The following is a 17,580-nucleotide window of genomic DNA, read 5'->3' on the forward strand; positions in this document are numbered from 1 at the left end:
ACCAGCATAAGGATCCCGGTTCGAGCCCTCGGCTCTCCATCTGCAGGGGAGTCGCTTCACAAGCGGTGAAGCAGGTCTGCAGGTGTCTATCTTTCTCTCCCCCTCTGTCTTCCCCTCCTCTCTCTATTTCTCTCTGTCCTATCCAACAACAACAACATCAATAACAACAATAATAACTACAACAATAAAACAACAAGGGCAACAAAAGGGAATAAATAAATATTAAAAATTTTAAGTCTGAGTATTTCTTTAAAAAAAAAATCTGACCTAGCATAACTTGGAAATTTATATAATTGTGGGATTACACATCTTCAGGCTTACTTTTCAGTACTCTGTGCCTCCTTTAACAGTTCTTGAAACAGGTGATTGCTTTCCCCAGAGAGAAATAAACAGTCTGGAGAACTAAACGGTCCGTGAGGTCTCCCCTAAATCCACAGCCAATTGTTATGGGTAATGAGTTCAGATTTGCATGCTATTTACAGTTGATACAAAAGAATACAAATCAAGGGTAGTTCTAAGCTAGTATAGTATGCAGCATTTAATATAAGCCAGATAAATACCGAGAAAGGAATAGGTAAATTCTCTATAGCTTACCCAAGAACTTTTAAAAACTAAGATTGGGGGTGAGAGGGCAGCGGTAGAGCTGGAGGTAGCACAGCAAATTAAGCGCACATGACTCAAAGCACAAGGACCAATGTAAGAAACCCAGTTTGAATCCCTGGCTCCCCAATTGCAGGGTAAGTGAAGGGGGGGGTTGCTTCACAGGCAGTGAAGCAGATCTGCAAATGTCTATCCATGTCTCCTCTCTGTTTGAGAGTACATGTCTAGGAATACCCTATTGCCTCTCCAATTGCTTTCTCAGTCACCTATCACAAACAACCTATGCTCCAGACCTCAGTTTTGTTCTCTCTCTAACACTGGAAATACATTCCTGGCTCTACCTAGAATGTTTTCTCCCAGGTATCAAATAGCCAGCCCCTTTATTTTAAGTCTTTACCCAAATGCCATTGTTTCCTGGACCTTCCCATTCAAAATTCCAGCCCTCCTATATTCTTATTCTCTCTCTTCCTGTTCTATATTACATTTTCCCAAAGCATTTAATAAATTTGAATTTGCATTTACACTGTATCTGTTTGTTTCCTCTCTTCCCAAACTAAATTGCAGACACTAACGAGAGGGATGCTTCATTCACACAGATATCCTAAACTTTTACAACAATGTTGTCACAAAGAGGTCATTTTATGGGTAGAAGTTGGATGGATAAAGGCATCTCCTATCATCCATGGTTAACTACATACCAGCACTACTCAACTTGTACCTTTTCCCCAGGCAATAACTGAAAAGAGCTAAAAGTGAAAACAGCTTTGTGCCTTCATGGATGTTAACTTTACTGCTAGTTAGTAGTGTTCAATGGTAACTCTTTAGGTGGATTTTAGATATATTCAAATGACTTCTGTGTCCTTGCCTTCCCCTCACCGTCTTATAAAGACAGAAATAACTGATTTTCAAAATTAATAATTCAGTTGTAGAGAAACTCTTAGCTCCAAGATACATTTTTATAATATATATTTGTGACATCATCAGCAAATAGAAATCCATACAGATAGATATCTAAATAGATAGGTAATAAAGGGAGCAGAGCACAGATTTCACTTTCTTCTACAGTATGTAATTTTCAGAAAGCATCACTAAAATAATGGAAAAGACTGCTCAATGGGAAAAAATGTTCTTAAAAGAATTCATAAATATGAAATTTCAAAATGACTTACATTATACCTTTCCCTTAGAGTACACTGCAAGACAATATTTACAGAAATGCTGCTTAATTCAGCTTATTTCACTTTTTGCATATAGTAAGTTATAAAGAAATAAGAAAAAATAATTAAAATAAAATAAACTTTGAATTGTTCAAAAACTTGGGTTAACTTTAATAGCCACCAATTGCTTCCAGAAGCAAACATTTCTAAGTATGTTCTGTTATCATTTCTTATTTATTTTCATGGATAACAAATGTTACCAGCATTAACATTTAAAAATATAAGACAGACTCAATTTAAAGAATGCTAGGGGGAAAGATTATACACATTGTCTACATTTTGTAAATTATTACTGTACTTTGTACCTATATTGTTTTGAGGAAATTCATTGTTCCACACATTCTCTAATAAATAACTGAGTGATCAGAAAGTACTCAATTTAAAGCATATAGTGATGTTTACCTAGGGTCATGAGATGCATATTGGTGGAAAAGGACCTAAGTCAGAGGTGAGAGTATTCAGCAGTCACTTATGACAGAGAGGTGAGAAATTGTACCAATGTGTCAATAACTTTAAATTAACCACACCACTCAAGTGATTTAAGATAAACAAAAAACATTTCTGGAAGTCTAAGGCAACTCTGGTGATTTCAGTAAGTAATACTGTGTTACAAACTTCAAAGTTGTTAAGAGTACATATCCAAATAGTCCTCACCACCCAAAAATGAAGTGGTGATGGAGTAACAAGATGGAGGTGTGGACCAGTACTACCTTAGTAATACATATTAAGTATGTCAGATCAATACTTTTATAACTTAATTTACAAACATCACATGTCAAAAAAGACCTATATGTGCAAGGCTCCAGATTTAATCCTAGCACTACTGATAAAGCTAGATGGTTCTCTGGTTTAAAAAAAAAAGGAGGAGGAGGAGGTGATAGTGGTGGAAGAGGAGGCGGAGAGGAGGAAGGGGAGGGGAGGGGAGGGGAGGGGAGGGGAGGAGAGGAAGAGAAGGATGAAAAACTAAACGTTTTAATCACTCAGTTCTTTAAGATAATGCACATCTTTAAAGACATATTAGGATCTACAAGTATATATCAGAAATATCTAGGGGTGATAGCATAATAGGTATCCAAAAGACTTTAATGCCTAAGGCTCTGAGGTCACAGGTTCAATTCGCAGAACCTCCAAAATCAAGAGTTGAGCAGTCCTCTGTTTTGTGTTTCTTTCTCACTATCTGTCTCTCTCATTTAAATAAATAAATAAAATAGTAAAAAAAAATAAATATCAGTTATTTTCATAAGAGAAATGGGGAGATAAATGCATATCTCTAAGGAAATATGTAACATTTTAATCTTCCCTAGGTTTAAACATTATAAAAACGAGTTTCCAGTAGTGTTCTCCAAAATATTCCTTCATTTTATTTTCAGCGTGATTCTGAAAACTAAACACGATTTTAAATTTAAAAAAATACAAATACTGCTACTCAGACCTATATATTCCCCTCATCTACTTCCTAATTCAAAGGCTAATTCTGTCAGACAAAATAAGGACTACAAAAGCTGGATAAGGGCAAGAGACCAGCATACATTAACGATGGCTCTTTTGATTACTACCAGGACCCTAGTCAGGAAATTCTGGGACTCCCACACAGACATTATGGGCCTAGACCTCTAAAAGATCGCTCTCTCCACTGTCACTGGCCATCTCCATCAAGAAACATTTTCATAATGGACCCATTTGGGGCCTTACAGGATCTTGCCATCAGTGTGGATCAGCAATAGTAGGGACTATCACATTCTCTGAAGGGAGGTTGAACCAAAATACAATACCACTCAAGGAAGACGGGTCCTGCAATGAGTGCAGCCTAGCATGTTCCTAGCTATGACCACAGAATGTGAGCTTAGACCTACAGGGATACAGAAGTTACACAGATTCCTGCACAGAATATAGGCCCCAGATCAAAGTGGTGGGGTTTACAGTTAATGATATTTATATACTTTTCCCATGTTTTGGAGGTATTCTCTTCCCTGATACAGCTTTCTAGTCCTATTTCAAACTCTAACACTATTTCCCCAGACAATACCTTTGGTCCACCTGCGTGTTAGCTGTCAGGAGCAGGCAAAAATTAATAAAGTCATGGGCCCCTTGGAATATACCTAAAATAGACCCACTAACTTTTTCAAATATGGTGACCCCAAATCTCATCTGCTATATTCTTACTTTAGGCTCCTGATTATTAAACTATTTGTTCTGCTTTATATCTTAATGCTTTTCAGATACCAAGTTGCAGATACTACCGTGATGCCAACCTGACTTCCCTGGGTAGAGGACCTTACCAATGCACCCTAGAACCACACCTCTCTAGAGCCTTGACCCACTAGGCAAAGACAGAAACAGGCTGGGAGTATGGATTGACGTGCCAATATCCATGTCCAGTGGAGAGGCGATTACAGAAGCCAGACCTTTCACTTTCTGCACCCCATGCTCCCAGAGAGAACAGGAAAGCTTCCAATGGAGGGGATGGAATATGGAACTCTGGTGGTGGGAATTGTATGGAATTGTACCCTTCTTATCCTACAGTCTTGTTGATATTTTATTTTATACATAAATTTTTTAAATACTGCTATCTTACATGAAGATTAAAAACTTACAAATTTGAAAGCTGAATGATAGTTGCTTTTTTTATAGCACATGACATATTATCTATTGACTTGTTCCATTTCTTAACAAATTACATTTGTGTACATGTAGTAGATAAATAAAACATCAATAAAATATATATACACAAAGAATTTTAGAGCAGGCAAAACTATACTAATGGCTGAAGAGAAACAAACCCTTACGTTATCAAAGGTTGTTCTACTTTATTCATGAACATTATAAAGCTCTTGAAAAGGAGAAACAATTATTGCCTGCACTGTGAGTAAAGCCAACATCCCTTTTTTGCAGACTTGCACCACTAATTCATTAACAGCAGTGGACACAGAGAAATTAGCTTGTTCCTTTAATCTTATATAAAGTCTATATAGGGAGTCAGGTGGTAGCGCATCGGGTTAAGAGCAGGTGATGCAAAGGGCAAGGACAGCATAAGGATCCCGGTTTGAGCCCCCCCTCCCCACCTGCAGGGGAGTAGCTTCACAGGCGGTGAAGCAGGTCTGCAGGTATCTATCTCTCTCTCCTCCCACTGTCTTCCCCTCCTCTCTCCATTTCTCTCTGTCCTATCCAATAACAATGACATCAATAACAATAATAACTATAACAATAAAAAAAAGTCTATTATAAATGACTATCCTTAGGATTATAGTGAAAACTCCCAGTCACAATTATGGACACTTTGAAAATCAGATTTTTGTTTGGTCATTTTGCTTTTCTTTTTTGATGAAATCGGAAACAAATACAAATAAATCCTTCCAAAGAAAAGAGAGAGAATAGTTGTATAATAAGCTAATTTCAGGTCGCTGTTATATAGAATTCCATATCTAACCATGAATTATACACAGGATGACTTCTTGTCCTCTAGCACTAGTGGGCAGCACTTTCTTCCCTCCCTTAAGCTATTCCTACCCCTCAGCCTCTGATTCACAGAGTGTAAGAACACTGCAAATCCACAGACACCGGTAACTACCCCTGTCAGTCATACCCATAGCACTGCTTCAAAACCATGCTTCTCTGGAACCCTATCAGTTCTGTGAGAAAAGGACCACACCACCTCCTATCTAAAGTTTTTTATAACCCAAAATGCCACTTATTTAAAAAAGGGTAATACTATAAAGTAGGAATAATACATCTACCCACATCTGTCATTAGAGAAATGATTTGCCCATTAAATTTCTCTCAAAAGGACTGCTTCCTAGTAAAACACATTGGCTTCTCTATTCTTAGAAAAATAAAGACTTTGAATTGTTTTCCAGATATTTTGATTGCATAGAAACTAGACAAAAGGCGTTTTATTTATTGACAAATCAGCCATCTCAGTTATGATTCAGCAAATATTATCTCTCAAATTGCTTTCAGCACATATACTTAAGTTTGTTTTTATGGATACAAGCCTAAAGCTACTTATTCAATTTATGCAATTAAGAACAGATATTGTTCTTGTAAAAAAGGAATTTGTTCCAGGAAAGCCAGGTAATGGTGGAGGTGACATCACGGCTGCTGTCAGACAAAGTCCAACCAAGCCAGGACTGAACTGAAATTATTCATTCTTTTTGTATAATGGCGGAGAGGACATCATGTCTGTTGCCAGACTAAGTCCGAACAGACTGGAACCTACTGCAGAGTGGGAAGTTCTTGACTAACCAAAACTATTTGTTTTTTAACTACATTGATAATTTGAGGACTTATTGGCTATATTGCAAGCACACAAATATTACCTGGGGACAATAGAAAGGGGTCTCCAGGGGAAGTACATAGTGACAGCAATTATGGCAGTGAGTGTGACAAGACTAAAAATGGCCTAAGAGCAGAAGCTGCTGTACCCACTGAAAGACTTTCAGAAAAGGAGCTACTTATCACCACTACAGCTTCTCAATCAGCTGGACTCAGACCAAAAGCCAGAACTACAGGTGGCTTATAGTGTGAGTGACAGACTGTTATCTTCATCTAGTTATAAAAAGCTCAGGAATCAGCCAGTAGTGCAGCAGGTTAAGTGCACGTGGCGCAAAGTGCAAGGACCGGCAGTGAAGCAGGTCTGCAGGTGTCTTTCTCTCCCCCTCTCTGTCTTCCCCTCCTCTCTCCATTTCTCTCTGTCCTACCCAATGACAGCAACAACAACAACAATAATAATGAACACAACAATGATGGAACAACAAGGGCAACAAAAGGGGAAAAAATCTCCAGGAGCAGTGGATTCGTGGAGCAGGCACCAAGCCCCGGCAATAACCCTGGAGGAAAAAAAAAAAGGCTCTATTGTTTACCCTCACTCACAAACCCCCTGCTTCTACTTATAGGCATCCATGATGAATATAAAGGTTGTGTAGTTAAATAGCTAATGTTAGGATATATGGGGAGAAGTTAGAAAACTTTCATATAGCTAAAAGTTAGTGAACTTTCACTTATGTAAAGGTTAGCCAGAAGAGAGTCCCCATAGTGTGTACTTACTTCACAGCAGAAGATTTCTTTAGGTAGACAGCCTACTATGATCTAGTTAGACCCATCCAAGAATGGGTTAAGAAAAGCTATTAGATTTAGCTCCAGAGAAGAATGTTTATTCATATAGAAGGTCAGAACAGGGAGATGGTCAAAACACAGATGGTCATTTCAAGGGAACTTTCAAGGGAAAATTTAGACTACTCCCGACCAAGGAAACTTTCAAGGGTAGATTTAGACTACCCAGACCCAGGAAACTTTCAAGGGTAGACTTAGGATATACCAGACCCAAGAAACTTTCAATGGGAGATCAGGATGCCCCAGACCTAGGGAACTTTCTAAGGAAAACATACCTATAATAATAATGATGATGTTTAAGGTTATTTTTTATGTTAATAAAAACAATTATACATTATATCATCTGTATCCTTGATGTTAATGAAAGTCATCTTACATAATGTCAACTATATCCGGGCAAAAAGTATTTAAATAATAAACCTCTGCAGACAGAGGACAGAGATGCCTCTCTCCTGCACCTGAAGCAGCTGACGTGTCTCTCACTTCATTCATCTCGCCGACTCCCCCTTTCCTTCAGGGACTCTTAATTACTTTCTCTGGGGCTGGCTCCCAGCAAGGCAATTTCTTCTAAATTTGCCTTCCTTCTCATAGTCTTTAAATAAAACTTGATGTTACCAATGGGAGAAAATTATAATTTATTATAGCAAATCATATTTAAGGAAGGACCTACCTTTTTACTGTTATGATTAGTATTTAAACTAAAAAAAATGTACTAGGCATAGCAAGTATAATTTATTAAATAGAAAAGAACAAAAGTTAATATAAAATTACCTGACACTTTGATATAGTCCTGTGTATTTTTTATATTTCTGCTACTCAGATGTCACCAATCCTTTGTCAATATTAACACAATTCTTCAGCAGTCTAAATCCTGTTAAAAGTCTATATTTTCCAGGTTTATGTACTTCTACCAACTTTTTAACTTAATGTGCCATATCCTGGTCATTGAAGAATCTGTGAAATGTTTATATCCTGCCACCTTCCAGACATCATTTTGCAGACACTATCATGATTCTATCCTGACTTCTCTGGGAACACAACTCACCAATGTGTCCTGGAACCTTGCCTCTCCAGACCTCTAACTTCACCAGGGAAAGACAGAAACAGACTAGGGGTGAGGAGTGGGGGAGGCGGATTGGACTGACATGCCAATGCCCGTGTCCTGTGGAGAAACAACTACAGAAGCCAGAACTCCTACTTTTTGCACCAAAAAAAAAAAAAAGTTTTGATCTATACTCCCAGGGAGGGAGAAATGAAAGGAGAAAGAGGATTAAGAGGGCTCTAAACTCCACCTCCATCAGGACCCAGAGAGAGAGGAGGAAGAAGAAGGGAGGGACATTTGGATATAGGAATAGGGTTATGTGTGGCTTGGAGGGGAAGAGAGGACTAGACCTGGAAGAAAAAGGGGAAAACTGTGTACAAATGTAGATAGTTGTAGAGATGATAGTTAACCCATGTCTGTTACCTTAGAAAAACTGCTGTTGCTTGCAATGAAGGGACTATGGGTTCAGAACTCTGGTGGTGGAAGTATACCCCATTTTAACATGTAATTTTACAAATCAATATTAAATCACTAATAAATTTTTTAAAAAATAATCTGTGAAATGTTTGCTGCAATATCTTTGAAGACAGACAGAAATGCTTAACTAAGATCCATTTTGTACCTACACTAGTAATTCCTAGTGCTCTGACTAATATTGTCCACACTCTTAATCAGAACAATTATATTTGTTTTCTCATGATCTTCATAGTCTTACTTGAAGGGATTTTGTTTTCACACTAAAAAATGAGCAATCATAATTAAGTTTCACTATTTAAAAATGTCTAGTGTAGTGCAGGGGGAATAACAAAATAGTTATTCAAAAAGACTTTCATGCCTAAAGTTCCAAAGTCCCAGGGTTAGTTCCCTATACCACACTATAAGCCAGAGCCAAACAGTGTTCTGGTTAATATATATATATATTTAGTCAGCAGCTTGAGGTGATGCAGTAGTAAAGTTTGAGGTCTGGAGTTTAATCCCCAGATTTTTACAGAGTGGTGTTTTTTTTTTTCCCCTCCTTCTCACTAATAAATAGATAAATATCTAAAAAGAAGAACTTTTTTTCAGAGTTTAAACAAACGGGAATTTTAATACATCACGGTACAGCAGTACAGAATGGTATTATTTAGGTACAGCAAAATAAGCAAAGAGGCAAATATTAGCTAGTCATTAGTGCCAGAGGGGTGTAAGTCTTTTTTTCTTTTATAAAAAGGAAACACTGACAAAACCATAGGATAAGAGGGGTATAACTCCACACAGTTCCCACCACCAGAACTGTAACCCATCCCCTTCCTTCATAGCTTTCCTTAACCCTCTGGGAGCATGAACCCAAGGTCATTGTGGGTTGCAGAAGGTGGAAGGTCTGGCTTCTGTAATTGCTTCCCTGATGAACATGGGCATTGACTGGTTGAAGAACTTTAAAAAAAAAAAAAGCTTTAGTAATTCTTTTATACTCAAGTTTTAAGTCTAGTTCATGTTATCACGTTTTCAAGCATATGATCTAAAATTCTCATCACCAACTCCTTGTTCTTTGAATGGCTGATTCACTGTCCTTTTAACTATAACCTTTATACAGGGAGTGGGGCGGTAGAGCAGCAGGTTAAGCGCACGTGGTGCAAAGCGCAAGGACCTGTGTGAGGATTCTAGTTCAAGACCCCGGCTCCCCACCTGCAGGGGAGTCGCTTCACGGGCGGTGAAGTATATCTGCAGGTGTCTTTCTTTCCCCTCCTCTCTCCATTTCTCTCTGTCCTATCCAACAACAATGACAGCAATAAAAACAATAATAATAACTACAACAACGATAAAACAACCAGGGCAACAAAAGGGGGAAAAATAGCCTCTAGGGACAGTGGATTCATGGTGCAGGCACCGAGTCCCAGCAATAACCCTTGAGGCAAGAAAAAAAAAACTTTATATACACATCACACACACTATCATTTTTATAAAAAAGTCATTACATTGCTTGCTGTGTGTGGTAAGTCTTCTGGTTCATAAATGTACAAATCTTTCCTTAAAAAGGTATACTGGTTAGTTTTCTTCTAAAAATTTCATATGATAAACCCCATGACAAAAAAAGGAAAACTGGGAGTCGGGCGGTGGTGCAGCGGGTTAAGCGCCCACAGCGCAAAGCGCCCACAGCGCAAAGAGCAAAGGCCGGTGTAGGGAACCCGGCCCCCGCAACCTGCAGAAGGTCACTTTGCAAGTGGTAAAGCAAGTCTGCAGGTGTCTTTCTCTCCTCCTCTTTGTCTTTCCCTCCTCTCTCCACTTCTCTTTGTCCTACCCAACAACAACAACTATGCAACAATAACAACTACAACAAGCACAAGGGCAAAAAAATGGGAAAAATGGCCTCCAGGAGCAGTGAATTCGTAGTACAGGCACTGAGCCCCAGCAATAATCCTGAAGGCAAAAGAAAGAGGAAAACTTGTTTCCTAAGATACAGTCTGATGTTTCACAATTTCTACAAAAAAGTCAAATCTGGGGCCAGGCAGTGGTATATCTAGTTAAGCTCACATAGTACTTAGCACAAGGACCAGAGTTCCTGCTCCCCATCTGCAAGGGGGACACTTCATCTGCTGCAAAGCAGGTCTTTAGGAGTCTATCTTTTTCTCTTCCTCTTTTTCTCCCACTTCCCTCTCAATTTCTCTCTGTCCTATTGAATAAAATTTAACTAAGTTAAAAAATGAAAAACTGGCCACTAGAAGCTGTGGATTCACAGTGCAGGCACTGAACCACAGCAATAACCCTGGAGGCAAAAAAAGTCAATTCATCATGAACTAAATTTTAACTCAACTTAAGTTTTATTCTGATTTATTATATTTATTTTATTTAATAAATATAATATTAAAATTTAATCAGCTTTGTGATTTAGTTATGTATGAAAACAAAGCACAAATAAATAGAATGATATTCATATACTTATTAAATAAGAACACTAACAGAAGTTATATTTCAAGCATTAAATTTGCTTGTAAAGCAGTGTAATCTAGTTATTCTAACTCTAATTTTATACAGAATATCTCATTATTTGTGAAATAAAAAATAAATTATTTTATTGTAGTAATAAAGAATTTTACAAAGGAGGTGACTAAAATAAGAAAAAGTTCATCAATTTTCTGATATGCCTTGTGATTTTACAACTCATTAATTTTATTTCAGAGTATATTGCTTTAACTAAGGTTAAGTTTTGATATTAGCTGGCCTTTAAATATTCCATAAATATTTCCTATTTTTACTATTTATCAGATTTTTCTGCACTTTGACAAATCTCACTGGTATTCTTGTGAAACTTATATGAGGTTGCAAGGGGAAAATTAGACCAAAATTTCTTCAAGTCATATATTTAAAATAATCCTTTAAGTACCCAGAAAAAAGCCATGAGATTTTATGTAGCAGAATACTCCAATGCAATCATTCTCACTGAAGCCCAAGCATGGATCAGAATACTGGAGGACCAAGAAGAATCCCAGTAGGACACCTATTTCCAAGAATCATTTCACTAATGCAGTAGTTCCCCAAGTTCAACTCAGTATATAGACTCCAGGATGCACTCAGAAACAAGTTTCAAAGGCTAGGAAAAGTGAAAATGTTTGCTATTTACCAGAACAATATGCAAAGAAGAAGAAAGAAATCTGGTCACATTTTCTAGGATAATGGTGAAAAGCAAATTATATAACAAAATGCTTTATTAGTATCTGAATTCACAATACACTTACCTTGGAAAGCAGCTGCATTTCGAGATATTAGGAACTTTAATGTAGAGCTGGACGTTTGAAGCACCTGCTGCATATCTTGGCGAGCTGCAACTTGGAATCTTTCCTCCATCTTCCTCGTGCAACATGTAGGTTTTTGGGATGTGCAAACCTGAAGATCAGGTCCTAGAATACATATAATATTTTTCAGAATAATTACCCATTTATTTTGCAAACAATACATGCAGCAGGCCAGGCATTATTCAAACAGCATCACATATGGGGGTTCATGTTCTATGTGAGCCACAGACTTTCTATATATATATATATATATATATATTTTTTTTTTTATTGCATAGAGATAGAGAGAAATTGGAAAGAGAGGGAAAGATAGAGAGGGAGAGAAACAGAGAGACACATGCAGCCCTGCTTCACCACTCGTGAAGCTTTTCCCCTGCAGGTGGGGACCAGGGGCTTGAACCAGGGTCCTTGTGCACTGTAATGTGTGTGCTCAATCAGGTGCACCACTGCCAGCCCCTGCCATAGACTTTCTGTGCTATAGCAAAAAAGTTATCTATTGTATATTAACCCAAAATGAAACAAGCTATTGTCAGCCTAACTCTTTATCTTGTCAGCAAACAAAATATGTATGTACATACACACATCCACAAGCACACACCAGTACAGACTCAGAATAGTTGCCTTTCAAAATTCTCTTACTCTTTTACTCTTTTTTTTTTTCCCTCTAGGGTTACTGCTAGGGCTCGGTGCCTGTACTATAAATCTACTACTCTCGGCGGCCACTTTTTCCTTCTTTTTTTCTTTCTTTTTCTATTTTATTCGATAGGACAGAGAGAAAATTGAAAGGAGAATGTGAGATACAGAGGGACAAAGAAAGATAGGCACATGCAGACCTGCTTCACTGCACATGAAGCATGAGCTCTTTCACTTCTTTACACAGAACTGGACTCATGTCTTTCAGTTCCATAAGTCAAATTCAATACTTACTGTTAATACAGGACAACAAACTTTCTAATAATTTTGGCTTCACTCTTGTTAATTCAGACAAATAGCTGATGACAACAACTGAGCATTACACAAAGTTTACCAAAACAGAACAGGTAATATTTTGGCAACAGTTTCCCATTTAACTTGCCTAAAGCTATACAAAAGCAAATTCCAATTCAGACAAGAAAACTGATAGAAAGAAAGACAAAGCTATCTCCTCAGCTTTAAAGGCCGAGGAATTAAAGATCAAAGAAGAACAATAATAAAGACTGGCAAGAGAGAGAGGCAGGCTGGGAGTATGGATCTACCTGTCAATGCACATGTTCAGTGGGGAAACAATTACAGAAGCCAGACTTTCTACCTTCTGTACCCCACAATGACCTTGGGTTCATACTCCCAGAGAGTTAAGGAATAGGAAAGTTATCAAGGGAGGGGATGGGATATTGGAGTTCTGGTGGTGGGAACTGTGTGGAATTGTACCCCTCTTATCCTATGGTTTTGTCAATGTTTCCAATAAATAAATAAATAAATAAATAAATAGAAAAAAGAAACAGAAAAAAAGACTGGTGAAAAGAACCAAGACAAATATCAAATTATATACATATATTTAGTATGGGAAAGACTGATACAGGGTAGAAATAATGATAGTAGTAACAATAATAATAAATCATTGTCAATAACTTTCCAGGATTCAAATACCTAACAATTTCTTGCTAAAACACACCCCAAAGCATAGCCTATAAGAAAGGTCCCAAGTTCTGACTATTTCTCTTGTTGTGTCTTGTTATGCTTCACTTCAATATACATGAACCACTGTACTCTTCCTTTATTCACTGCCATATATCAGTTCTTCACATTCACCAAGTTTTCCCTGGTCATTCTACAGCACTTGTCCTCTCTGGAGAACTCTCCTATGCCATTTGCTCCCTATTCCCAAGCCCCCACAAATGAGCTTAAAATCTACCATCCCCTAGAGACTTTTACTTTAGTGCAATACTCAAAATCCAGCCCAAGTTCTTCTTTGTGTTTCCTTTTCTGTTCTTCTTTCTCAACTTCTATTTATGAGTGTGATCATCTCATACTCATCTTTCTCTTTATGACTTATCTCACAACATAATTTTCAAGCTCCATCCAAGATGCATCAAAGAAGGTGGATTCATTATTCTTAACAGCTGAGTAGTATTCCATTGTGTATCTATACCACAATTTTCTTAGCCACTAGTCTATTGTTGGACATCTGGGTTGTTTCCAGGTTTTGGCTATTACAAATTATGCTGCTATAAACATAGGTATACACAAATATTTTGGATGGGTGTGCTTGACTCTAAGATATATCCCTAAGAGAAGAATTGTAGGGTCATAAGGAAGGTCCATTTCTAGCTTTCTGAGAGTTCTCCAAACTGCTCTGCACAAGGGTTGGGTCAGCTTTCATTCCCAGCAGCAGTTCAGGAGGGTTCTTATGCCCTCACAATCTCTCCAGCATTTGTTGTTGCTGTTGTTTTTGATGTATGACACTCTCACAGGGGTGAGGTGGTATCTCATTGTTGTCTTCATTTGCATTTCCCTAACATTCAATGACTTGGAAAAAATTTTTTTTCTTATGACTGACTATTGGCCTTTTGTAACTCTTCTTTGGGAAATATTCAATTCATATCCTCTCCCTGTTTTTGAATGGGGTTATTTGTTTGTTTGGGTTTTTGTTTGTTTTGTTTTTCACTAAATTTGGTGAGTTCTATGTATTTTGTATTTTGATTATTAGTCTCTTGTCTGATGTATGGCATGTAAAAATCTTCTTCCAATCTGTAAGGGGTCTCTTTGTTGAAGTGATGGTTCCTTTTGCTGTGCAGAAGTTTTTCAATTTGATGTAGTCCCATTATTTTTGTTTTAGTCTACCTTGTTATTGGCTCTGTATCATTAAAGATGCCTATGAAATTTAGATAGAAAATAGTTTTACCAGTATTGTCCTCTAAGTATTTGATAGTTTCTGTTTTGATAACATCCAGGTCCTTGATCATTTGGAGTTTACTTTTGTTTCTGATGATACGTCATTGTTCAGTTTCATTCTTCTGTCAACCCATTTTCCCAACACCATTTATTGAAGAGACCCTATTTTTTCCATTTTATAGTTTGGGTCCACTTGTCAAAAATTAGATGACCATAGGTGTGGGAGTTTATTTCTGGGATCTCTATTCTGTTCCAATGGACTGTGTGTCTTTTGGGGGTTTTGTTTGTTTATTATCATCTTTATTTATTTATTGGATAGAGATAGCCAGAGATTGAGATGTAAGGGAGTGACAGAGAGACAGAGAGACACCTACAGAACTGCGTCTCCACTCGCAAAACTTTCCCCTGCAGGTGGAGACTGGGGGCTCAAACCCAGGTCCTTTCACATTGTAATATGTGTGCTCAACCAGGTGCACCACCATACAGCCCCTGTGTGTCTATTTTTGTTCAAGGACCAAGCAATTTTGATTACAATGGCATTATAATATAGTTTGAGATCTGGAAGTGTGATGCCCTCATTTCTGTTTTTTTTTCTCAATATTGTTTTGGCAGTTCTAGGTATTTTCTGGTTCCAGAGAAATGTTTATAATTTTTGTTCTATTCTCTTAAAGTAAATTAGTGGGACCTTGATGGCTATTGTATTAAATTTGTATATGGCTCTGGGTATTCATTTTGATGATGTTAATTCCTTCAACCCATGAGCATAGAATATCTTTCCACTTCTTTGTATCTCTATTTCCTTAAATAGTGAAGTCTTCTTTATAAAAAGTCTTTCATTTCTTTAGTTAGGTTTATTCCTATTGTTGATTTCACTTTTATAGTAAATGGGACTTATTTGTTGATAGTCTTCTTCTTCCAGGAAGTGTTTGTGTAAAGGAATGCCACTGATTTTTTACATGTTAATTTTGTAGCCTGACACCTTATTATATTACCTGATAATTTCCAGAAGCTTTCCACTGGATTCTTTAGGTTTTTCTATGTATACTATCATATCATCTGCAAATAGTGAGTTTGACTTCTTCTCTTCCAATCTGTATCTTTTTAATTCCTTGTTACTGCCTGAAGGCTATTGTGAAAACTTCCAACACTATGTTGAGTAATAGCCCTGTCTAGTCCCTGATCTGAGGGGAAATGCTTTCACCTTCTCCCCATTGAGTATGGTCTTTCCTGTATATAGACTTCACTATGTTAAGGAATTTTCCATCTATTCCAATTTTTTGTAGTGTTTTGATCATGAAGAGATGTTAGATTCTGTCAAAGGCTTTCTCTGTGTCTATTGAGATAATTATGCGGCTTTTGCTTTGCTTTTATTGATGTGGTGAATCACATTGATTGATTATGTTTTGGAAGGTTATGTGCTTCTAGAACCTCTTCCATTTTTCCAGGTTATCTAGCTTATGGCATATGGTTGTTCATAGAAGCTTTACATGATACCTTGAATTTCTGTTTGATATCTCCCCTTTCATTTACAGTTTTATTTATTTGAGTCTTCTCCCTTCCATTATAGTGAGTCTAGCTAAGTGTTATCAATTTTACTACCCTTTCAAAGAACCAATATTTAGCTTCATTGATATTTTATATGATTCTCTTATTTTCAATGTTATTCATTTCTGTCCTAATTTTAATTCATTTGGTTGACTTTTTTCTAAAGCAGAGAGGAAGACATCACAGCCTGAGAGCTTCCTCAGTGTAATGGGAGCTGGGTTTGAATTAGGCATTTCCCTTTAAACCTTGACTAACTTTTCCCAGTGAGACTTTCTAGACAGACAGCTCTCATCACTATCACATGCTCTGGGAGTGCTCCATGCCTACCCATCGCACTAATCAACACAACGATTGCCACCTCAACATGCTTCACCTCAGACTGTGTCCAGAGACTTCACGTGTGCAATGACTACCCTTCAGCTTCATTACTCGGGTGAGACCTTTCCTTTCATAATACTCTCTAATTCCATACCAGATGGTTCACCTTCTAACAAAGTCCCAAAACCTAGATATACACTAGTTTCGGTGAGAGAGAGCATATGTTCACATGTATCCATAAACTACTGCAAAACATATACCTGAAAGCAGAAGTACACTACAGTTTGCAGTGAGTACTCCCCTAACACTTCCTCTCCACTATTCCAGGCTTTGGGTCCATGATTGCTCAACAATTTGTTTGGCTTTGTACGTTAACTCTCTTTTTTTTATTTAATAAAGGATTAATTAACAAAACCATAGGGTAGGAGGGGTACAATTCCACACAATTCCCACCACCCAATCTCCATTTCCCACCCCCTACCCTGATAGCTTTAACATTCTCTAGCCCTCTGGGAGCATGGACCCAGGGTCATTGTGGGTTGCAGAAGGTAGAAGGTCTGGCTTCTGTAATTGCTTCCCCGCTGAACATGGGTGTTGACTGGTCGATCCATACTCCCAGTCTGCCTCTCTCTTTCCCTAGTAGTGTGGGTCTCTGGGGACGCGGAGCTCCAGGACACATTGGAGGGGTCTTCAGTCTAGGGAAGCCTGGAAGGCATCCTGATGACATCTGGAACCTGGTGACTGAAAAGAGAGTTAACATACGAAGCCAAACAAATTGTTGAGCAATCATGGACCCAAAGCTTGGAATAGTGGAAAGGAAGTGTTAGGGGGGTACTCACTGCAAACTCTAGTGTACTTCTGCTTTCAGGTATATATTTTGCAGTAGTTTATGGATACGTGTGAACATATGCTCTCTCTCACAGAAACTGGTGTATATCTAGGTTTTGGGACTTTGTTAGAAAGTGAACCACCTGAGATGGAATTAGAGTATACTATGAAGGAAAGGTCTCACCCAAGTGATGAAGCTGAAGGGTTGTCATTCCACACGTGAAGTCTCTGGACACAGTCTGAAGTGAAGCATGATGAGGTGGCAATCGTTGTGTTGGTT

The 17,580-nt window shown here is 37.8% G+C and overlaps 1 protein-coding gene across 1 annotated transcript in view; it reads right to left on the reverse strand.

The window, feature by feature from the left end:
* GPC5 (glypican 5) overlaps positions 1 to 17,580 on the reverse strand; it is a 1,586,725-nt gene that overhangs the window by 1,517,803 nt on the left and 51,342 nt on the right. Inside the window, exon 2 of the mRNA XM_060191579.1 lies at positions 11,682 to 11,843. Within this exon, the coding sequence (XP_060047562.1) occupies positions 11,682 to 11,843 (162 nt within the window). The remainder of the gene's footprint in view (positions 1 to 11,681; positions 11,844 to 17,580) is intronic.

The sequence above is a fragment of the Erinaceus europaeus genome, chromosome 5 (genome assembly GCF_950295315.1).
Source record: "Erinaceus europaeus chromosome 5, mEriEur2.1, whole genome shotgun sequence".
Classification (NCBI taxonomy): Eukaryota; Metazoa; Chordata; class Mammalia; order Eulipotyphla; family Erinaceidae; genus Erinaceus; species Erinaceus europaeus.